The 23784-nt window shown below is 40.5% G+C and overlaps 2 protein-coding genes across 14 annotated transcripts in view; one reads left to right on the top strand and one right to left on the bottom strand.

The window, feature by feature from the left end:
• rfc3 (replication factor C (activator 1) 3) overlaps nt 1–23784 on the bottom strand; it is a 238275-nt gene that overhangs the window by 118827 nt on the left and 95664 nt on the right. The window lies entirely within an intron of this gene.
• Nucleotides 1–23784, top strand: part of nbeaa (neurobeachin a) — a 96837-nt gene that overhangs the window by 49856 nt on the left and 23197 nt on the right. For 8 of the 13 annotated variants that reach the window (XM_061055004.1, XM_061055003.1, XM_061054996.1 and 5 more), the window contains exons 11-29: nt 894–1002; nt 2572–2724; nt 4714–4882; nt 10702–10781; nt 11107–11169; nt 11579–11676; nt 12615–12707; nt 14847–14955; nt 15078–15159; nt 15471–15594; nt 15713–15905; nt 17032–17718; nt 18383–18832; nt 20193–20410; nt 20620–20773; nt 21284–21307; nt 21783–21866; nt 22616–22796; nt 23618–23742. In XM_061055004.1, coding sequence (XP_060910987.1) covers nt 894–1002; nt 2572–2724; nt 4714–4882; nt 10702–10781; nt 11107–11169; nt 11579–11676; nt 12615–12707; nt 14847–14955; nt 15078–15159; nt 15471–15594; nt 15713–15905; nt 17032–17718; nt 18383–18832; nt 20193–20410; nt 20620–20773; nt 21284–21307; nt 21783–21866; nt 22616–22796; nt 23618–23742 — 3196 coding nt within the window. The remainder of the gene's footprint in view (nt 1–893; nt 1003–2571; nt 2725–4713; nt 4883–10701; nt 10782–11106; nt 11170–11578; nt 11677–12614; nt 12708–14846; nt 14956–15077; nt 15160–15470; nt 15595–15712; nt 15906–17031; nt 17719–18382; nt 18833–20192; nt 20411–20619; nt 20774–21283; nt 21308–21782; nt 21867–22615; nt 22797–23617; nt 23743–23784) is intronic. The other 5 variants (XM_061055005.1, XM_061055000.1, XM_061054999.1 and 2 more) reach the window with 2 other exon arrangements.

Below are 23784 nucleotides of genomic sequence, written 5' to 3'. Positions count from 1 at the left end.
TGTGTTGTTATTTGATGTGCAACATTTACTGCAATTGATCCTTGAATTGACCCCAGAAAAAGGGAAAGGGAAAAGACGTGAAGAAATGAGACCGTAAGCGACATTAGATGAAGATGAATCTACTGTGTGTGAGAGTTATTTTCTATCTGAAGACAATTATGCTGCAGGCTAGAAATAACTGATTATAGAGAGCAGACAGTGTAAGTGTGAAAGAAGGAAGAGTTATGTGGTTTTCCCTGGAGCGATGAGCGGCTATTAGAAAGTCGGAGTATCTGTGTTCTCCTCGCTACAAGATAGAGCTGATACCACTACATCACATGATCCCTAATGCACTTACATATCAGGCTGCATCTCCACATCACGTTCCCTGCGGTCAGACTATTTGTCAAATATCATCACAGGAAGATAACGATAACAAATTAAAACACCTGGGGCCTGTACTACGAAGCAGGTCTTTCTGCTTTAGTGAGATACCTTTAGGGTTGACTGAACTAAGTAGGTGGTTCACTTCTTAGCAGGGCAGATCGCCGTGGTAACTTATGCTGAACACCTAACCTGCACCAGATGAGCGTAATTAAGGAGGAGGGAGGTAGACCAGCAATTGTTTTTTTTATATTAAATATCAGAATAGTTTGCGCTGAGTTTGTGAATCAGACGATCTGCTGATGGCAGTCTGCTTCATAAGCATCAAAGAGCACTTGATATAAATGAGCATCATTTATCGTGCGCTGCTAACACGGCCCTTTTCTAGTGAATGCTCCAATAAAAACCTCTGGGTTACTGATCAGGTTGATAAACATCTTTTTGTTAAGCCTCTGCTTATTTAAATATATGATCAGTGATTTACCGCCAACCATTCCTGAAATATGTGAGTATGTTTGTTTGTGTTGCAGTGCCACTCTTCTGGCCTTCCTGGTGGAGCTGTTGAAGAGCTCAGTGGCCATGCAGGAGCAAATGCTCGGCGGGAAGGGCTTTCTGGTGATTGGATACCTCCTGGAGAAGGTCAGTACAAGGCCGACAAAGTGTGTTACATGCTATGTTTATTTGTTGCGGATTATAAAAGGAAAGTAGCCTTGGTTTAGACTCTAACCTCAACTAAGTGTTTTCGCTTATGTAACAACAAGCCCTTGTTACGTTTTAATGACTCTTACACCATTACTTAAAATATTCAGGAGTAGGCAAACCAACAAACATATCCTTGTCACTGAACTTAAAATGACACATTTGAATCAACACCCCTCTAACACAAAAACTATCACGATATATTTATCTAGTGGCAGGAAGTCACAGTTTCATAATTAGTTGCTTATGCTAATGAATACATTTTTACCTTTGGCAACTGTTAACACATATACCTGATATAATGCAACACAGAACATAATGCAGAAAATCACTGAATTAAGGGAAGATATGCTGCACTGTAGACAGACAGCATCCTGACACAGATCTTTCAGATACACACTATATTTAAAACGGCTATTTTGAAGTTTTTGTACATTTAATCTTTACTTGAGTGTCCTCTGTCATTAAAACTTCTATTATTAACCATGGCAACAGTGTGCATTTATTGTATGGAAGCAATGTAACAAGACCACAGGTAACTGAACTCAAAAGCACGACTCACAAAAAACAGTCTTAAGTTGGGGGGAACAAAAAACAGTCTTTACTTCTTAAGCAGACAGAATCCAAAAAAGTGATCCAAGAGGAAACAAAGGGCTTGTACGCTTCTCACAGGGGACAAAGACAAACTGGCACAGAAGGAAGGGAAGCCACAGACTAAATACAAAGGTGAGGGGGAAGACAACGAGATGCAGCTGAGAACAATCAGGGCGGGGCAGACAATCACACAGGTGGGAAACACATGAGGGCAGGAAGTGAAGGATCTGAAATGAGAGGAGAGGTTAGTGACCCAAAACAGAAAATAATACAAGTAGAAATTAAAACATAACCTAACACACAGAGCTGGACATGACAAGCAGTGATCTTACGTAACGTTGTAAAGGAACCTGATGGTGCTTTATTGGTGTGATGCTCCCATTTTCAAAGAAGTTAAAGACAAATCGTATATAAAAGCCTGTTGTGTGATGAAATGATTCTCTTTCAAATTTTTTATCATATTTTCAATTGAGCTTATAAGCCCACTTTTATTTTAAAGTTTGAATTATTCTGCAGTAATATTCAAAATGATCAGCAAAGTAAGCTCTATTCCCAGGGAAAAAAATCAAGTCCAAATTATTGGAGATAAGTTGTGACATCTATCAGAGAGGTCTTCATCTCTGTCAGAGAGAGAGAGAGAGGAGATGGCTCCAAAATCACACCGGCAGTTACTGCTAAGAGCTTTGTGTGCAACCAAGGGAACAAAACAGAGATCTTCAAGGTTGCTACTTCAAGAAAAATTGGCTTTAACCACCTTCTAATACGTTTGGTTTGCACCTCTCATCAAAGGGAAAGAGTGCTGTGTAATTCCCCTTTACACAGGTTATCACAAATGTAAATGGTACAAGGAGCTTTGCATGAAGATTCAGTGTATATGTTTTAGCTTACACTGTCTTTGCTTCCTCTTCTGTCCAGTCGTCACGGGTCCACATCACCCGGGCGGTACTTGAACAGTTCTTGTCCTTTGCCAAGTATCTGGATGGTTTACCTCACGGAGCGCCGCTCCTCAAGCAGCTCTGTGACCATGTCCTCTTCAATGCCGCCATCTGGATTCACACCCCTGCCAAGGTCTGTCGACTCCTGTGTTTATACTGAATATGTCTCTGTTTGTTTGTGTGTGTAACCTTGCTACAGAAACAAACAACTGTGGTCTGAATGAGAGAAAAACAAGCATGACATAAAACGGAATTTTTCTGAATGTCAGAAAATGTAGGCAGTTCACAGTCGTAAAACAAAGAGGAAGGAGGGACTGTCATCCCTTTACAATAATGTAACAGAGAACATTGCAGTGCACAGTGGGAGGAGCTTGCATAACTCACAAGGACAGGACAGCGTGTGCAAGCGAAGGGAAAAGAAAAAGTGACATTTGAAGAGACCCGAGGAAGGAAGAGAGATAGTGTAGTTCCTCTTTCCCTCTCTCACTCTGAACTAGATTTAAGTGTTTCTGGCATTCCCAGGGGGTCAGTCAGCTCCCCTCCTCCATTATTTTCAGAGCTTCCTGACTCCCTGTCTTCTTCTCTTTGACCCTGCGATGTGATTGGCTCCTGGGTAAAGCAGCACCTCTCTCCAGGGCTGGAGTTCAGACAGAGAACATGTGACTGAGCTGCTACTGCTGCTGCTGCTGCTTTAGAGAATTAAGAAGACGTGAGAGTCAGAAACCAACATAGCCTGAACATATCAGTTCAAAGTGGCTCAACTATGTGATTGCCTGTTGGGTTTTTACCTTTAATTAGGTGCTGTTGCAGGAAATTACGTTGAATTGCTTATAAACATTACCACAACTCAACAGGGACATAAAGAGAACAAGACGTGCATAATAAATCTTCTAAGCAGCAGCGCACACCAAAATGTTTTACCTTTGAATCTTACTTCCACTCTTCCTGTCTGGCTCCCGCTGAGGTTTACTATTTTCCACCTCTCTGGGTGTGATTATTACCTTCACTTTTGGCAAGAATAGTCTGCTGGTCATTCTCAGGTCTTAATAAAACATTTAAGTAAAATCCCTTTAGGACAAAAGGAGGGATGAAACCAGATATGGCAACCCTATAGACAGCTTCATTTAAGTACAGTTCCACTGAGCATCAATTAGCCTCGTTAAAACACTAAACTCCAAATACACAACTGAGATATTTGACAGTGAATGAACCATGCCTCATCCAATTTCTTTTTCAATGAAAAAGAAAAAAAAATTCCTTCACATTTTTTATCATATCTTCCCTTTTTCGCTTAGATTTTATATATCTTAATGTTGCTAATATAGGAATACAATTATTATTGAAAAAAACAGAATTGTTCGCTCTTTTTTATTTCATTTCTAATGTTTTTATATTAAGAACTATTTCACTTTTTAAACTGCATAAAAACAAGTTAAAAATGTGAAAAAAAGAAAAACTAGGGCTTATTGTTGCACGCTAAGTTCTGCTGCAGCCCAAACAATACTCGGTCAAGGAATTACAGGAGCAGTCAAAGCTGTAACGGATCAAAACATTTGCGTCAAGTGAGAAATATAATGTAATGAAGGCCGTTTAAGTGCACTCTTCATTCCTGATGAGCTTTGATGCGATTTGGTCAGGCTGCGATGCTCCTCTAATTTTCACGGGCCAGTCACCTCGTTAAGGCCGGTCCTTTGCGTGGAATCTTTGTAATGAGCTTGGAGATCTGTGAGCGTGTGGCCGGCTCCATTCTGTGCTTTGTGGTGGAGAGAGTCGGCTCGAGTAATGCTAGAGAGGGGAAAAGGGAACAACGGGAGGCAGGAAGAATGAAATGAGCAATTGGAAAGCGCCCTCCTTAAATGTCAACGCTGCATAAGAAGCTCCTTAGATGCCTGACGGCTTCAGGCACAGAAACATCAAAAATAACACAAAGCGGAAAAAAAAACACTGGTGCTCTTGCTGGAGGGAAGTTTCCTCCTGTTCCCCTGTGGCTGTCTTTTCAGGATAAAGAAGCCTTTTGTATGTACACAAGAAACAAGCAGAGAAGATTTGTTTCTCCCCGGCAGGTAGCTGACAGCTTGTATTTGTCCGTTGACCTTATGGATGTGTGTGTATGTGTGTACAGGTCCAGCTATCCCTCTACACATACCTATCATCGGAGTTCATCGGCACGGCCACTATTTACACCACCATCCGACGTGTCGGCACTGTCCTGCAGTTGATGCACACCCTGAAGTACTACTACTGGGCCATCAACCCGCTGGAGTGCAGCGGCATCAGCCCTAAAGGTCTAGGTATGTGTACACCTGCACACAAAAACATTTTGATTAAATAAACTGAAGGAACAAAGAGATTCAGTCCGTTGTTTCACTCCTTTCGAAACCACAAGAGATTTAAATTCTCTACTTCTGCTATTTATATTAGTCTTTATAAAACAGTCAGCTCCAAACAAGTACCTCAGTCGGACATTCCAGAGGCTTTCCATGAGTGCTTCTAAAAGCTACAACACCACTGGCATCAATGAATACTCTCAATCAAGCTAACAGAAAATAATTATTGTATTGATTGATCTATCTGGTACCTCAGAATCATCGAAGCTGTCTACAGACTCTTCTTTGTGTGGTTGCACGACAAATGGGCATGTAAAGATAAATCTGCAAAATACAAAGTAGCTGGGCCTGCTGTAACATGTCGACATGTTTAAAGTAGAGTGCAGGAAAATGTTTTGATTTTCCAGTCAAGTGTCGGAAGTAGTCGTGTTGGTGGAATCCAAACGAATGGAGAAAAAAAAACATACAGCAAACTGTGTTGGCTATTTCTGTTTACTACCTTATGGTGTTTGTAGATCGGTTGTATATGTGAGTTGTATCACACTCGAGGTGATTATTATATGGGTCTGAATTTCAGCTAGCCTGTGATTATGTCTGGTTACGTGTCATGACTGATTCCCAGCAGTACAGCAGCACTCTCTCTGAATATTTCTTAAATTAACAACATGACTTTCCATACCCGTCTTAAAAATGTCCAACCATCTCATTATTTATAATGACTCCACTTTATTCTCCTTAAACTTAATAAACATTATTTGCTTCTGCAACATCTCATATCGTAGGCCTCACGTCAAATGACAATGTCTATAATTCTATCAGCGGTCCTTCACTTTATTGTTTGACCATCTTCTTGTGATAATCCTGCATCGAGGGTCAAACTCCTTTTCCATTACATGTTCACATTCACAGTCATATTCACACCCTGTGCAATTTAAGGTGTCATTAGATCAAACGATGATGCTTGTAAGACAGTCCCACAATGTCTGAAACCTTCCTCCCCTCACGCCTCTCTGACATCAGACTCTAGCTGGCTGTGTTACTTTACTTCACTGAAACCAGCAATGCAACTAGAGAAGCATCGGTTTTCCAGATGAATTGAGAAACCTCTCTGAAGCTACCATCTTCATAACCATTACCCCTTTCTTAAAGCATTTTGTAGAAATATTTACATTAGCAGCTATTTCAAAGGTAGCTTGTGTCTCTCCACCAGTGCAGTTCAAACTATGCCATACAATTAAAAATGTTGAGTACAAGATGATATTCACTCCCCACAGGCTGAATACCAGTTATATCTTTCAACTGAGACATTTATTTGTCTGACTCTGCACAATGATCTTCACAGTTCTGCTCTTGTAATGCCTTCTTTCTCTCTTTGACTGTCTGACTCCTGTGGAACAGTGTCAGCGAACAAGTGCATGGAAAGATGTCACACTTTTCTTCCAGATGAGCAGGAAATACACATCATTAAAGAGCATCAAATATGTATTTTAAGACTTGAAATGATTCACAGCAGGTATGTTTGTGCATAGGAGGGAAAGCTTTTTTCCTGTGTTTGAGGAACTCAGTTCAAGATGTTCTTTTAATCAATTTCTTGTCCAGAAAAAACAAATAGCTTTTATTGTTTGCAGGTGAGCTATGAGCAGGTATTTATATATCATTTCTTTTTAAAATAAGTTTTTTAGGATCAGTTACCAAAAGAGGTTTTTATTTTGAGATATCTCTTTGTAGCTAACAGCTGAAAACAACCACTTTAAGACTTCTTGAAGTCATGAACCAATGAGGCTTAAATAGCTAACTAAATATTTAAAATCTTTGATTGGCTATGTCAGGCTAAAATATTAAGAGCTAGGTTAAATTGCATGACATTACGATCTAATAGAAGTTGTGTCAATGCAGAGATAATGATAAGAAATATATGCTCTTTTTTTTTGCTCATTACTTGCTAGACGAAACTCCTTCTTCTCTGTACTCTGTGTCTTTGAAAGTGAATTAGACCATTGCACAGAAAAGCAAAATCTCTTCTGCTTTTAAAAGTGATTATTCAGAAGAAGAATATATCGTTTGAGAAGCCTGCGTAACAAAATTCAATTTACATCTTATAATAAAGGGAAATGTATGCACATCCCTCTGTGCTATATGGAAAGAATACTACAAAAGACTTGTTCATATTTGGAAAAAGAACAGCAAACATGAAAGACATCAAACTCCAAACAGCACACAGTTGAAATCAGATTTGATATTTTCTCTGCCTGTGTAATACGGCAGAGGACAGAGTTCACTGCACAGAAGAGCTTCAGAAAGGTTAGTGCAGGCCTTTTACTTTAATCAACCCTCGTCTTTGCCAGCGACCCCCTCCACTGGCGATGAGTACGCATCCGCTGTTGCCATGGCAACAGACAGATTTGATTGGCAGATCCGAGGGAGCTTTTGGAATTTCTAATCAAGTGTCTGTCTGGCTTTTCCTTTCTGTTTGGCGATATTGCTGTTTGACTGCTGGGATTTGGCTCCGTGAAGACCCGTTGATAACAGTAGCAATTAGCATCAGACCCGCACTAATGGCTGTTCAAAGCTAAAGGATGAAACTAGATTTGGGTTTAGACGTCTTTATTTGGGTGCACTCGACTCTTCTGTAAGAGGCTGATATGCATTGATTGCATTCATTTTGCCTTATAGTGGGCCGATATTTTGATCATGCAAAGGTCTGTGGATAATTTTATTTTATTATTTTTTAAAGTTAACCTTGGTCGAAAGTGATGCCTTACTGTATATATCACATATCTAGGTTGTTTTTTTAATACCTTATTCAATTCAATTCTATTCTATTTGTATAGCACATTTCATATAAACGTAAACTCAATGTGCTTTACAGAAGACAAAGATAAACAAACACAATACAAACTCATTTAAATAAAAAATTATAATAATAATAATTGTTTGGTCTACACCTGCTCTAAGAAGCACTTTTTCCAAGCTTTTCTCCCATTTAACCAACTGGGAGTATTTTGTGTTGTTGATGTTTAGAATTGCTTTCAAGACTACAAAAGGGAGAAAGTGAACAGCTCCCAATGAATGCACCTCAGGCATTTTGCACGGTGCAGGAACACTGCTTTTGAACTCTGTAACTACATTATAACACAGTTGAAACGGTAATGAAATGGCTTCAACTGAGAGAAACAAGAATTCTTCTGAATCGCATGGATAAATACTTATGCATGAGTGTATTTTTCTACATTAATCATCTTTTCTGGGAAATAGTTTTATTCAGCTGACCTCATTAGAAGAACCGTTTTTATGTATTTTATTGTACTCTTGAATGTAATACCCTGATTTGTCTTTATCATAATGCAGTTTGGCAAGTGTTCAAAATTTGACAATACATCTCCATTAGTATTCTTGAGCACACACAGCCGAATGTCTTGAAATACACAGACTAAAAAGTCTGCAGGGTTTTTCAGTAGCTCATATTTTTAGCTCAGATCATTCTCTGTGCTCGTGGAGATGTTTAAAGCTGTCCAAATTCGTATAAAATCATGATGGTTGAATCATGAAAGGAGCACGAGAGGAAGAAAATGAATCGGAAGAAGAAGGAGAAATAAAACTGCCCATGAGAAGCGGTTGGGAGGAAATACAGGCTTTAATCAAATCTTCAGGTGACGAATGGGACTTTAAATTGGAGGTTGCACTCACACATGTGCACCTGGTGCATACATTTACCCGTTTGACACGCAGCTGCTGTGTAACCATGATGGTTAATGAGTGTCACCATCCCGCCGACGTGTACCAGCTTGACAGATAAAAGGATGATTGATCACAGGGGGATCACTTCAGTGTCATGTTGGGGCTTCAGTAAAGAGTAGGTGAACAGACTTGAAGTCCTACACGTTTGTATGATTCAAGGGAAGCAACGCATTATAAAGAAACAGAGGGGAGAGGGGTGACTGCGGGCGGCCCAGGTTAGAATCCGGCCTGCAGCTCCCTTCCTGCATCTCATTCCCCGCCCTCTCTCTCCCTGAATCCCAACTCTATCCACTGTCCTATCACTAAAACAAAAAAAAGAAAGAGAGAGAGAAGCCTTCTCCCTGTCAGACCCTCTGTCTTTTATGTGTTGTTTCATTTTCTCACTTCCACAAGCTAAGCAGCTACGGGTCAGATATCTGTTCAAATGTTCAGAGAGGCGAGGTGCATTTTCATTAAGCCAACAATAAACACTGTTTTGCAGTTTCAGTACTTTCCTTTTGTTGCTCGCATAAAATCAGTCTGATTCCAAACATCCTGACACAGCAGAGTGTGCGGTGGCTAAATGTATATCAGCCAGGCATCATAAATGTTTACTGTCGCCTTATTAACCCCAAAAAAAACCCTCTGCTGGGAATGTAGAGCGCTGATGAGAACGGGCAGCGTGTGAGGTTCATTGTGTACTGGCTGTTTGTTTGGTATTGACAAATGTAGAAGAGAAGTTTAAGTAGGGAAGAGAAGTCAGCTTTATACTGCTGCTGAGGCTATTAAAGGAAAAATACACTTATGTCACCTGCCATGATCTGAGTCCTTTATGCCTTTTTAACTGACATACAGTAATATCCCATGGGTGCAATGATTTGACAGTATCTTGGACCGATTCATCACAGCCTTTAGGTTTTGTGTATCTAGCTCACAAGTTAGCACTCCAAAATGACATTTATAAGCACCACTTCAACATCTAAATACATAAAAACTGGTTGTTTTTTTCTTTTACTACATTTGAAAAGTGCAACCATTCTATAGCTCGAGAGCTAGAAGGACGTTTTAAAGCCTTAGCTGACATGAAATGTAAAATGTGTAAATACGTTCATGTGTGCAGCATTAGAGTCCAAATACGTTTTTTCCAAATGGACAATCAATTGTATGGTAATCTATTGTGTCATTTTGAATTGCATGTATGTAATTGTATGGAAAAGTATTTAATTTGATCGTTAAGTAACATATTGCATCGCATCATATCTAATTGTTTCATTTCGTCTAGTATCTTATTGTAATGTATTGCATCATATCTTATCTTAACGCATCTTATTCTATGGAATCTCATTGTATTGTATCTCTTTGTATGTTTTTATGAACTTGGTGCCTCTTAAAGCTCACATACTGTATAAAAGGAAGGGAGAACTCCAGACATTATGACTCACAGTCACTGAACTAAACGCTGCACCAACAGCATTACAGTAGTACTGTAACAGTACATGTCACAGCTTTGAGAGAGAGGCGATGACATCACACACCCGACATGAGAAATTTCTTGATGTGCGTCAGATACTTTTGTGTTTTTAGCTCGATTGAAGTGCCAGAGCTTAAAGGTTTATTCAGTGGATTACACGCTGCCTATTTGGTTTAGATCATTTGGACCATCAATCACGTTTTTGTAAATTGCCGTGTCTTAACTGTAATCAGTTAGATTAGCACAACTATAAAATATCCAGATTGCCAAATTGCCTCTGGAGTTAATGGAAGTGATTTTCAGTTTACACTTGTGTGTGTGTGTGTGTTTGTGTGGGTGTGTGGGTGTGTGTGTGTGTGTGTGTGTGTGTGTGTGTGTGTGTGTGTGTGTGTGTGTGTGTGTGTGTGTGTGTGTGTGTGTGTATGTGTGTGTGCGCCTGTGCTAACATGTTTTTTCCCTGCACTCCAGGAAGCCTAATAAAACCTAATATCAGTAAACAGTAGGGTTCACCGAGACGGAACAACAACCTGATCATTATCGTGCATAAAAATAGATTTTTAACAGGAAATGATTCTTTTGTTTTGTGTTTGTTAAGACGGACCACGGCCATCCCAGAAGGAGATCATCTCGCTCCGAGCCTTCATGCTCCTCTTCCTCAAACAGCTCATCCTGAAGGTACGGATTATCATCTTTACCCCATAGTTTCAGTAGCAAGAAATCACTTTTCCAGTATGTCCTTTGTTCTTTTTGTTAGGGCCACCGGCTTAATGTGTGTGTGTGTGTGTCTGCGGAGGTATAATCGAATCATGGATCAGCTGACTAACAGAAGCTCTGCAGCTTTTATAATTACGTGCACTTGTATTGATAAAGGCTATGTTTATGAATGTATGCGTGTGAGAGATCAACCAAGGACAGGATAAATGAAGCCATGTGAAAATAATGAGATTATAAAAAAAAACAAAGATCTTGAGTGTTTTGGTGGATTTCTTTTTTTACACAGGACCGGGGCGTGAAGGAAGATGAGCTACAGAGCATTCTCAACTACCTGCTGACCATGCATGAGGTAAATGCTTTGTTTGGGAGTCATAAAACACACTGTTGGAAAGAAAGGGGGGGGGATAAAAAGAGACGGTGAGAGTGGACGAGTGGAGCTGGTGGCAAAGTGTGTAATTTGTGGATTGGAGTTACGGTCCACTTAAAGGAGTGAGAGTGTGAGTCAGCTCAGGCGCTGTGACAGCGTGAAGAATGGTGTAACAATGGAGTGAACAGAATGTACTCTGTAACAATTACATCTATTCTTGCTCTGATATACCACCTGCTCCTCCACAACCCCCTCCCCCCCCGCCCCCACTCCATGCCCAACCTTACAACTCTCTCTTTGTCCTCCTAACCCTTCCATTGATCTGTCCATTCAGGCTTCGTCTGTCTACTTAATTCACCTGTTCACCCGTTTCTCTTTCTTCTCTCTGCAGGATGAGAATATCCACGATGTGCTCCAGCTGCTGGTGGCTCTCATGTCTGAACACCCAGCGTCTATGATCCCTGCTTTTGACCAGAGAAATGGGATTAGGTGAATGCTGGCCTCAGATTTAAAGATTTGATGTGACGACATGTCTTTCCCGCCATGAGGAAGATCCTTTTTTCTGTTAAATAACAGTCTATCATTTTACCATCTAATGCCATTTGAGGTTTTTTTTTTTGTTCATCATTTTCAATATGGAGAACATGCAGTGCATACAGAAAGATCAATTACTGGGTTTGTTCATTTCAATCAGAGTATAAATAACCTGAAAATTACCTTTTATCAATACACACAATAATTTGAGCGACTAATAATTGAACTACCTTCCATTGATAGAAAAGTGTGTTATGAAACGTACAGCTTTTTGAAAATTCAACAGTAAAGATTTTAAAACCGGGCACAGATTTAGATTCATGAACTCCACTCTTAACAAATGAATAAAGTTGTTTTATTTTATTTGTACAAAAACAACATCTCCAGCCTCTGTCTTTATAAATGATTGAGCAGAAACTAGAAGCTCAGTTTGTCCCTCAGGTGATTTTGTGCTGCTAAAATACCTTAAAAGCTAAACTGTGCCTGTTAAACGATTGTTTAATGTTTAGTTACAAGACTGATGTTGGCTGATAAAGAAGGGTAGTCTCGATCAAGTAGGGGGATTTCTCTTAAGAGTAGTGCTGGGAAATCCCCAAAAGCACAACGAGACAAGAATACTTTCCTGTTGCTATGGTAACATCTAGTATTATTGGAGCCCAAATCAGCAACATGGCAATTTGTAACATTATTTCAGCTCTTTTTCAGACTTTTATTCATTTTTTCATTTTAGTACACTCTTTTTATCAAAATGCTCAGTCGGCACATTTAATGCTAAATTTGAGGATGGAGCAGAATAACTTTGTGCTTTTTCCTTCCTTCGTCCTATCCCACATCTATGATACTGTAACTCTTCTTGAAATGTAACCCATGTGTCTGTTTTTGACTTTTCACAGAGTGATCTGCAAACTCCTGGCCTCAAAGAGCGAGAGTATCCGGGTCCAGGCCCTCAAAGTTCTGGGCTACTTCCTCAAGCACCTTGGTCACAAGTCAGTACCTGTTTGTCTCTGTGCTCTCTCTCCGATTATTCCTTTGTGTGGTAATCAGTGTAATGTTGACTCGCTGAAAAAAGGAATCACTTAAAGTGCTCCTTCTTATTTTTTTGTCACAACTTAAACACAAATCCTGTTTATGTCGGAGAGTGCAGTAAATCTGAGAAGCTACAGCAGTGCAGCCTGCAGTGAGCCTCAGAAGAACTGTTTGTGTGTGTGTGTGTAGGCAAAAGATAATGTCCTCATCATCACGTCCAGGCGGAATAATCATCACGACAGTGTGCACTGGCAGGGAGGAGGAACCTTGATGAGCTGCTATGAATGCTGGGGGATTTATTCCTCCCATGTGACCTACACATATGTCACTGCACGGCATGGTAGCAGGCTTTCAAACTGCACCTTAGCCCTGCACCTTCACTCCCCCACCTGCTTAACATCTGCTCGAACCGAACGCCCTTTAAGTTTTCATGCACCTGAAAACCAGTCGAAATGTGATAATGACCCAAAGAGCGACTTGGTCATACGGTAAAGAAAGCTTTTTAGTGAAAAACATTTTGTACTTTTGATAGACAGTTCAATATATTTTGGTGAATAATTCTTAAAATGATCAAAGATGAACCATTTAGATGAAATTTGCAGATATCCTGATGATATAGGTTGGAAAACGAGGGGTTTCTGCTTTAATCAGAGCATCAGACATGCTGACTTTGTTGTGTGGCATTATTGATCTCATTGATTCAAATTAGATTCAAATGGAGAGATGTTAGAACACAGAAAGATTTAAAGACAGATGCAGTCCTGGACTAACGCGGAAGCATCTGTGCCATGACATGGCAACCCACGTGAGCATCTGCTCTATGCAGGAGGGGCCAGGGGGAGACAGCTGTTTTCAATTTGGACTGCAGTACCAATTTTAAACGCTAGGTGTCAACGTTACGGATTGCTCCTTTGACACGTTGATTGTGATGCAAAAAATAATGCTTTAATTTTTTGTTTTCACATACTCTCTGATCCGTAACGAGATCCTTTTAACGTGGTTGAGTTAATGTCGTAAACCTTTGATTTACAGGAAGTTCCTTCTTTTATTTCAAAATAAAAGCTGTTTTTTAACCAAACAGAACCTTTAACTTGTGACTGTACAAGTCAGAAATACAGAAATGCAAATCAAAAACATGACAAAAACTGATCAGAAATGCAAAATAATTACATTTCAAACATGGCATTAGAAATCAGATTAATCAGGATTAACTATTGAAATTCAGTGATAAATTGTTATTAAAAAATGTAATCATTTGACGGCCCTGATAAAAATGAAGCCTGTTTAAATTATACTAAGGCTCTATGCAGGTGTAGACTGTAAATGTTATATCTTAAAAGCAAATGTTTGAACCCTTTTTGATGTCATACACTGTTCTTAAAGTGCTTACCTGGTCTCTCTGACCCTTGGGTAACCCTTTACTTGTTCAAACAGACGAGGGGCTTTGAACAGAGAGACAAAAGAGTTCAGCCCTTCTGTAAAATGTAATTATGTGGAAAGAGAGTAAATTGCAAGCTCACTAAATTGATTGAAAAAAGATTCAAGATGATGGTAATGGAAACCAGATAATTTGTTAGAATTATATTAAGTATTTGATGATACACAGTATAAACATAACTAAATATACACCTTAAACTTGACTTCTTTCTTGTTTCTAGGTACCCGAATACAAGACATAATATACAGAGCCTTTAAAAACAAATGTCTTCTATAATTTTCTTTTAATACTTCAAAGTAAGTTGACCTTGATTCCTGTCTCTCAAGTTAAAAGCCTCTTGGAGACCTGATTTTCCCACTGGCAAGGTTACCAATTTGCAGCCGTGTGGATGTTACCACGGTGACTCCCGCAGTGTTAATATTCTGTTATTGCCTCTTGTTAATTTCTCTTGTTGGTATTCATCTCTCATCCTTTTTGGTCCCATCATAACTGACAGGACCACATGGTGCCAATATCAGACCGTCATCATGCTCGTGACAATCACTGTCAATTTCAACTGTCATAAATTCTGTAATGAATGCCAAACTCTGTGTGTGTGTGTGTGTGTGTGTGTGTGTGTGTGTGTGTGTGTGTGTGTGTGTGTGTGTGTGTGTGTCTGCAGAAGAAAGGTGGAGATCATGCACACACACAGCCTGTTCACACTGCTGGGAGAGAGGCTGATGATGCATACCAACACCGTCTCCATCACCACCTACAACACTCTTTATGAGGTAGGTGACTGTGAAGTGACGCTCTTTTAGTCTGTTTTGAGTCGTCAGGATCACAGTGTGTGTCTCTGCATTTATTGACGACTGTTCATTTTGTGTGTGTGTGTGTGTGTGTGTGTGTGTAGATTCTGACAGAGCAGGTCTGCACTCAGGTGGTTCACAAACCCCACCCAGAGCCCGACTCCACTGTCAAGATCCAGAATCCCAGTAAGTGCTAAAAATCACAGAAGCTTGAAGAAGAAGTGCGTCTGTCTCTTTTATGTTCTTTTGTCTGCCAATAATGCCGTGTTGTTTTAATTGCGAGTAAACAAACAACAAAAGTCTGAACTCAGAAGCTGCTGCCATCTCTCACTTATTGATCATCTGCCTGGCACCCTCCTCTCCCTCCCTCATTTTTCTCTCTCATTTAAAACACGTTTTTTTTTTATACACTGTATTTTCTTCTCCCACTCTCTCATCTCTTTTTTTCTTCCTCCCTCTTCCTCTCACGCTTCCCTGATCATTCCCCTCCCACCCAGTGATATTGAAAGTAGTGGCCACCCTGCTGAAGAATTCATCTCCCAGCGCTGAGCTGATGGAAGTCAGGAGACTCTTCCTCTCGGACATGATTAAACTCTTCAGCAACAGCCGGGAAAACAGACGGTGAGAGCACCAAGAAATTCATTTTCCAGTCATTTATGTCACACAATAATTGTTGTATTTTTAATATTAAGCTCATTTGCGGCTAAACTCACATGCTGTTTTTGTGTTTGTGTCCCAGCTGCCTGCTGCAGTGCTCGGTGTGGCAGGACTGGATGTTCTCCCTCGGATATATCAACCCCAAGAACCCAGAGGAGCAGAAGATAACTGAGATGGTGTACAACATCTTCAGGATCCTGCTCTACCATGCCATCAAATACGAATGGGGAGGGTGGAGGGTCTGGGTCGATACCCTGTCCATCGCACACTCCAAGGTAATGTATATTCAAGGCACTGCACACTCGAAAATTTGGATGCATGAGCGAATGCAAGCAGCTGATTTTTCATCCCAACTTTACCTGGACTTTTCCCTGCTAGCCCTTTTGAAAGAAGTCAACAAGAAGTTTGCTAATATTTAGTCAAATTCACCCGAGAGAGTGGGCAGAGGTGATGACATTTTAATCATGCAACTAACCTCATACTCTGACGCTTGATGTCGGACGGATGTGTTTTCCAGAAATTGTCTGGGTTGCAGCTGTAGAAGATCTTCTTTATAACGACTCTTTTTAATGTACACTGCTTGACAGATACGTATTTCTTTCTGTACTCCCCAGTTTGCAGTTAACAATCACACCTGAATAAATCCATTAATGGAGAGACCATCAAACAAATTCTACCATCATAAGAAGCCTTCCAGTGAAAGTGAAATTACAGCCTGCTTTCGAAGGCTCAAAATGAAAATCAGGAAAATTAGGGAATCGGGTAGAAGGAGCGTAAATGTACAACTTCAAATAGACACAGGGAAAAAGTTCACCCTTAAATCTATTGATCACAGATTAATAACTAATGACTTACTGGACAGTAAAAGTGGTTAGGTTGGGTGGGGGATTTTTTTCCATTAGTAAATATTTGCTTTTTTTTTTTCCACTTGATTATTTCGTCAAATCTGGGAGAGGTCCTTGTTGTATATTTGCTCACGACGACAACATTATTTCACAAATGGATGATATTGATTTGCAGGTATTGATATTTTGAGTGAAGCTGTCTGTAAAGATCAAACTTTTGCTAATTGTAATTTTCCTTGATTGACCTCCAACACTCAAAAGGAGTAAAATATTGATGAGTGATTCATTATAGATAAGTATATATAAATAAATTCGATCAGCACTTTTCAGTGCTCAGTGGTGAAAATCCAACTCGCCCTTTTTTCCATAGCGATGAAAAAGCAAGGACACATTATGGATGATGGTCTTAAAGCCCTGCTAGGCTGGTGTCCCAGTTTAATCCATGATGAAGATCTATGTGCCCCATAAGGTCGACCTAATGGAGAAGATATTGATTAAAAAGTTGACTTGTGTTCTGATTAAAGAACCAATAATAACCCCTCACTTTCTGTCATAGGTGACCTATGAAGCCCATAAAGAGTACTTGGCAAAGATGTATGAAGAGTACCAGCGCCAGGAGGAGGAGAACATGAAAAAGGGGAAGAAAGGCTCCGTCTCCACCATCTCTGGGCTTTCGGCTACACCTGCCCCTGTTGTCAACGGCAACCTGGAGATTGATGACAACTCCCAGACACAGACTCCTGAGAGCGAGGCCGAGTATAGTGAGGGTGCTGGAGGAGACTCGCGAAACCTCCTCGCTGAAGGCGCTGTGAAGCGACCCAACGGAGAAGCACTGACACCGGGGGAGCAGAGCGCAGGGCCCGGGGTGAGGGTAGAGGTCCATGACCTGCTGGTAGACATTAAAGCAGAGAAGGTTGAGGCCACAGAGGTGAAGCTGGATGACTTGGACTTGTCTCCGGAAGGCCTGAGCGGAGGTGTTAGCGGAGGAGGGAGGGGAGCAATCGAGAACGGACCTCTGGTGGAGGTGGATTCTCTCCTGGACAGTGCGTACTGCGCTGTAGTTCAAAACCTAAACGGGAATCTGGCACCTAAAGATGACACGCCAGGCTCAGGGGTAGGGATAGGGACAAGCTTGGGGCTTTCTGGAGTCAGCCTGGAGGATGATGGGAACATGGGTCCGCTTATTACACTGGCTGATGAGAAGGACAGCGTCCCGAGCAACAACGGATTTCTCTTCAGCAAGGTAGGATGTGAAGATTATCGTCTCTGGAAGAATTATCAGAGGAGACACAACTTCCCTTATGAATCGGGATTATAAAACCACCAGTCAGTCTTTAAAAATAGGTTGCTGCTACAGACTTTGCTTTTTTTCCCTGTATTTCTGAGCACATAGGACAGATGTAGAGACATACTGGTGAAGCAAAACAAAAAAGACTTGTGGTATAGCATACGACCAAAGCCATAACAACAGCTTGAAGATTTAAAACCAAATGGGTAATTTTAATTATTTAGTTAATTCACTGAATAAGTCGGTGCACTTTCATCAACCTTTCAGCAATTAAAAAAAGTATGCAGGAATGATAACAGTTTTACAAACAAAATGGAAACACATGGGACATTAAAAATAACAATTAAATGTACAATACGCTAGTTAAAATGCAAGTTGACCCAGAAGCCCCATGGAAAAAGTGTCAAGGAAGAAACAGATATTATGCATAAGAGCATGACTGCTTTGTTTGATTCTTCATCATCTGATGACGAAGTTTGGTAAGTTCTGTACCACACCAGAAGAAATAACAGGCAAGAAACAAAAAGCAACAAATAAACAAATCAAAGCTTTGAGTATATAAACCATTAAACAGCTGCAGTCCTTATTTTTTTAATGTTTCTAATTTTTCTGCTCCCAGGTTGACGAGAAGCTGCTTCCAGCTCTGGCAGCCACAGACCCCCTCGTACTGCCGAGCCCAGACCAGCCCCCTCCATCCGGCCCTGTCCCGGCCCACTCCACCACCAGTGCCAGTGACGACCTCAGCCTGCTGGCCCACATGACGAGCTGCGACTCTGATCTAACACAGAGCCAGAGCCACACAGCGGTGGAGCTTCCAGAGGAGGGGCCTTTTAAGATCCAGAGCCCTCTAGCCGACATCAGCTCCATTGCTGAGGCCGAGAGCCAATCCCAGATCCAGGGAGCCTCCAGGCCAGATTTCCCCGAGGGAGAGGGAACATCCGGGGCAGAGGGGGAGGCTGCTGGGTTGAAAACAGGGGGGGACACAGCCAGCACGACATCTGATACAGAGAGGTCGGACGATGGGAAAGACAAGGACACAAAGAAGATCCAAACTACTACAACCACTCAGGTGTGTTTCTGAGTGTGATTTTGTTGCTGGGTCACTGTAATTTGTTTTCTTATAAAACGAAGGACACACAGGCCTCTGCAGCTGTGCCTTCTTCATTATTCTATAATGCAGCTAAAAAACAAGATACATGGTTTTCATGGGTATATACAATAAGTGATAATTAACAGCTGTGTGACAGGAACATAACACATTTATTCAGTGTTTCATTAACATGATCGCTGCATTTTTTAAAATGATTTTCCTGATGTATTTTTTTCCTAAAAGCTAACGAGCTAGAAAACTTTAAGTGGGAGAAATAGAGTAACCCCTACAGAATGAAAGTGGACTTCACTGTTTTGCATGTCTGTGTTTAAACTGAACAGGTTAAACCATTATATGGAATTTATTGTTTGCTTTGAAAAGTAAAGGGCTTCCATTTTTGGTGTCATCACACTGTTTGTTTGTTGGTGACATCATGATGTTACTTCCCGTGTCATTTGAAACACCGTACTAAAGTACAGGGGGCATTGGTGATCTGTCCTTAAACTGATGAATTAAAAAACAGTATAGCGAGCTCAAATGTAACATAACCTACAAAACCTTGAGGTTGTGAAGGACACATATAAGATATATACAATGGAAGGTACTCCTGGAAAAGACAAAATAAATGGCAAAAATAACCAAAGTAGGCACTGTATTTGTATTCCAGATCAAACTATTAAAAGCCCTCGCACTAAATAAGATAATGATCATATTTATTTATATAAAGAAATACTAAATTAAATAATGTACAGAGTTCAAATTACTTACTTAAATTGTTTGGTCTTTGTACATTCAGAAATGTATTTGCTCAATCTGTTTTTTGTCTTAATTAAGTCATTATATTTTAGTGACTTGATAAAGTGTTGATATCACTTTTTAGCTTTGGTTTTTCAGATTTCAGGGACATTTGGCATTCTAAGCTATTTAAATGTATCCTCTCAGTGTTGTTAATGAAAGAGGGAGACATCCTCCTTTTCTTCCTCCACCTAACTTGTTTTTTCTTAATTTTGCCTGTTAAGACTGAATAGAGGCACTCCAGTCACAAGCCTTCTTTACCAGCCGTTGGTCTGATTATGTGATTGGCTTTGAGTGACAAGCATAAAAAAAATAGTCATGGAAAGTTTGTCAGAGCAGAGAAGCTGAGTGACTGCCCACACATGAACATAGTGTCCCTAAATGCTCAGTGAAATGGAAAAATAACTCCTTGAGAGTCTTGCGTGGTTTCTGTAATGGAACTGAATATCATAACTGCTTCTATCCCACCATGTTTTATATGAGACAACTTAGACATTTACTCTTTCATTTACATTTACCCCTCCCCGCCCCCAACATGTTGCAGGCCCTCCACGGTCGCACCGCAGCCCAGCTGGAGCGGGACCTTCGTGTTGATCTGGGTTTCAGGGGCATGCCCATGACGGAGGAGCAGCGCCGGCAGTTCAGCCCGGGCCCCCGCACGACCATGTTCCGCATCCCCGAGTTCAAGTGGTCCCCGATGCACCAGAGGCTGCTCACTGACCTGCTGTTCGCACTGGAGACCGACGTGCATGTGTGGAGGAGGTGAGTCAGGGATATTGAACTGCGTATCGCTCACAAATTTAGGATACAATAATAGATCATGTGCACTTTTAACAAACGTGTACCAGGACTTTTTGTATGCCAGAAGCTTTATAATGCTGTCGCTTTTTATCAAAAATAAGATTAGACTGGAGATGTTGAAAAACTGAAACGATAACTCTGATGTCTCAATATCTATTTTTCCATCTCAGCCACTCCACCAAGTCTGTGATGGATTTTGTCAACAGCAATGAGAACATCATCTTCGTCCACAACACCATCCACCTCATTTCTCAGATGGTGGACAACATCATCATCGCCTGCGGAGGCATCCTGCCTCTCCTGTCTGCTGCCACCTCCCCTTCTGTAAGTGGCTCTACTCTGCCCCTCTGTGGTGGGAGAGAGAACTGCAGGTCAACCACTGCTTGATTGCATAGGCCTTAAACTCGGTGATCCCCTTAAGTAAAGACTCTCTAACCTGATTCCTCCAACACTCAGGGCAGTGATGATCCTGAATGATTGAATAGGTTAAATAAAATGTTTTGTCTGTTACATGTGCAGGGTTTTTTTCACTATAAAATCATTACCAATCAAAATGAAATCATAAGCCTTAAAGTTGAAGTCTGGCCTTGTTCTTAGTAAACAAAGAATATTGTCTGGCTGCCTATCGTCTGTGTCACTTTATATTAACTCTCGATCTAACACTACTTAAAAACTTTTTCTGACCTTTGTTTGATCCTTCTACTTAACACTTTATTTCATTTGAAGGTTTGACAATCTATTTACTTTGAGCATCTTTCTTTTCTTTTCCTCTCTGTTACGTGTTTTCTGTGTATTTCCTTGTCTCTGTTTTTGTCTGTTTTTTTGCATGTGCAGAGTTCTAAGAGTAGTGCCAACAGTGTAAGTTGCAGTTTTCTTTCTCTCTTTTTATTCTACTCCTACTTTGTTTTGGGTTTATTTACCATTGTGACTGACACTAAATCTTGCTCGTCTGACATCCATAGTGTTTCTATTTGTTGTGCTCCTTTTGCTTCTAAATCAATACTCCCCCGTGAACTGTTTGTATCTATTGTGGGTTATGCATTGATCTGTCTGCCTCAGTGTATCTAGTTCTTTAAGTTAAAGGCACTAGATATATTGAACTAGATACACTTTGTATACTAATCTATCATTATTAGAATAGTATACAAATAATAGTGGGGGTTAGAGAAGACTGAAAGGCCAGTAGGTGGATCAATATTAAAGATAAATTACAGCTCTATATATACAGTATAAAGGTGAAAATATATTATGAGTAAGAAAAAGCATGAGAGTTTTCCTTTAGTCTTTGGGGTTTGCATCTGCTAAGCCTGTCCCATTTGTATCAACACTAAAGAAGGCAGGAGGAGCCGGACCCCAGAGGGGGTCAAAGGGAGAGGAGGTGACCCCTGTTCCTGGGGGAGGAGGCGCAGGGGGAGAGGTGGGTAAAAAAAAAGAGCCTTAGACTCCCACCATCACCAGAAGAGCTAAGAGCACCAACCTGTGCTCTTCTGTCCTCACCTTGTGTGTCTGTTTTCTCCCAAAATGTCCATGCTCACTCGCTCTGACGAGCGCCTAGATGCTTGCTCTTTGTCGACTCTTCACAGCTCCGCACACCCTGCTCACTGAAGCAGACACACAGAAAACCCCTCACTTGGTTTGATTGCAAGTTTTAACCCCTGATATGCCACCTTCAGGTTTATTTTCAATGTAAATAAACTGAAAACCTGCAAACTATAAACTATGGCTGGTTTAAACACAAGGGGACTTTATTTCTAGGTTAGCATTAGCCGTCTCTGCACTGCATTGTTACTGCTAATCTGTCACACTGCTACTGTCACATCAAACTGTTGTCATTACCTGTGTGTCATCGGGCTGTACTTCTTGTGTGTTGTGCAGAACACTTCATGTTGCCAGATTTCATCATATAAGTATGTTTTTCACTCAAACAGCATGATACTCGGGGTTGCTTTTCCTGATTGCTGGTAAAAAAAAAACAGCCATGTTTGTTGGTCTCGTTATTATCAAGAACTAGCTGCAAACATTTTACTTGTATTGATTTTTTAAAAAAGCAGGATAATGCTGTTCTACACCACCTGTCTGAAAGCAACAAGACCATATAGTTCTTCATGTTAGCATCTTCACTCAATAACCAGCAAGTTTGTCTGTGTTTCTCCCTCCCATTCCCAGACGGAGTTGGAAAACATCGAGGCGACGCAGGGCATGTCTTCAGAGACAGCGGTCACCTTCCTTTCCCGCCTCATGGCCATGGTGGACGTGCTGGTGTTTGCCAGCTCCCTCAACTTCAGCGAGATCGAAGCAGAGAAGAACATGTCATCAGGAGGGCTGATGAGGCAATGCCTTCGTCTGGGTGTGTGCTAGATATATTCTGTTGTAAAACCATTTTGTCCTCTGATATAGATTTTCAAAGAGTCTCATAGCCTTGTTGAATAGGGCTGCAACTATGTTTTTCATTGTAATGAATCCATTGCCTTTGATTATTTAACTAATTGGTTGGCCTATAGGTTGATTTAAAAAATAGAGAAATTGTCTATCACAATCTCCAAGAGCCTTCAAAGGTCTTCAAATTGTATTTCTTTCAAACACTTTAAAGTCCATAATAAGTAAGAGTAAGTCAGTTGTTCTCCATAAAAGGCTTCAGAGATTATTGTGAATGATTTTTTTTTCTAACTGTATAATTAGTAACTGAACCATTCGATTTACCACCATTGTTAGCAGGGGTAAACAAATATTGTCCCATTTGAAAAATGTTGTTGAAGACAACAATACAATTGGGGAACATTACAATAGATGCACATACAATGGCTCAAAACTGATCTGTTTCTTTTGTTTTCTGAGGTATAACCATTAGTTTCAATTATTATAACTTATGTAGCTTCCTGTGCAACTGCTAGGCTTTTTGAAACCGTATCAGAGTTATGCTCATCTATACCAGGGCTCTGATTGCTTAATTCATCTGTATGACAAGTTCATATTGTGGTTGTTAATTTTAGAATGAATCTACAAACCCTTAAATTTACAAAAAAAAATAAATAAAAAAATTAAACAATCTTCAGGGTTTTATACCTGCAGTAGTTTTTGAACTTTAAGAAAATACTGTGACACATGAAAGGCCCCCCATCAGTGTTTAATACTTACAGGTTTTATCCTCCACCTTTCTGTGTCTATCAGTTTGCTGTGTGGCAGTGAGGAACTGTCTGGAGTGCCGGCAAAGACAGAGGGATCGAAGCTGCAAGTCCTCCTTAACCAGTAGCAAGTCACAGGACAGCCTCCACAGTGCCTCCACCAACAGCAAGGTATCACATACTCTCACAAACACACACACACAGATCCTGCAC

This window comes from Labrus mixtus, chromosome 14 (genome assembly GCF_963584025.1).
Source record: "Labrus mixtus chromosome 14, fLabMix1.1, whole genome shotgun sequence".
NCBI classification, from domain to species: Eukaryota; Metazoa; Chordata; class Actinopteri; order Labriformes; family Labridae; genus Labrus; species Labrus mixtus.
The sequence above is the reverse complement of the archived record's forward strand: the minus strand, read 5'-3'. Positions and strand labels throughout refer to the sequence as shown.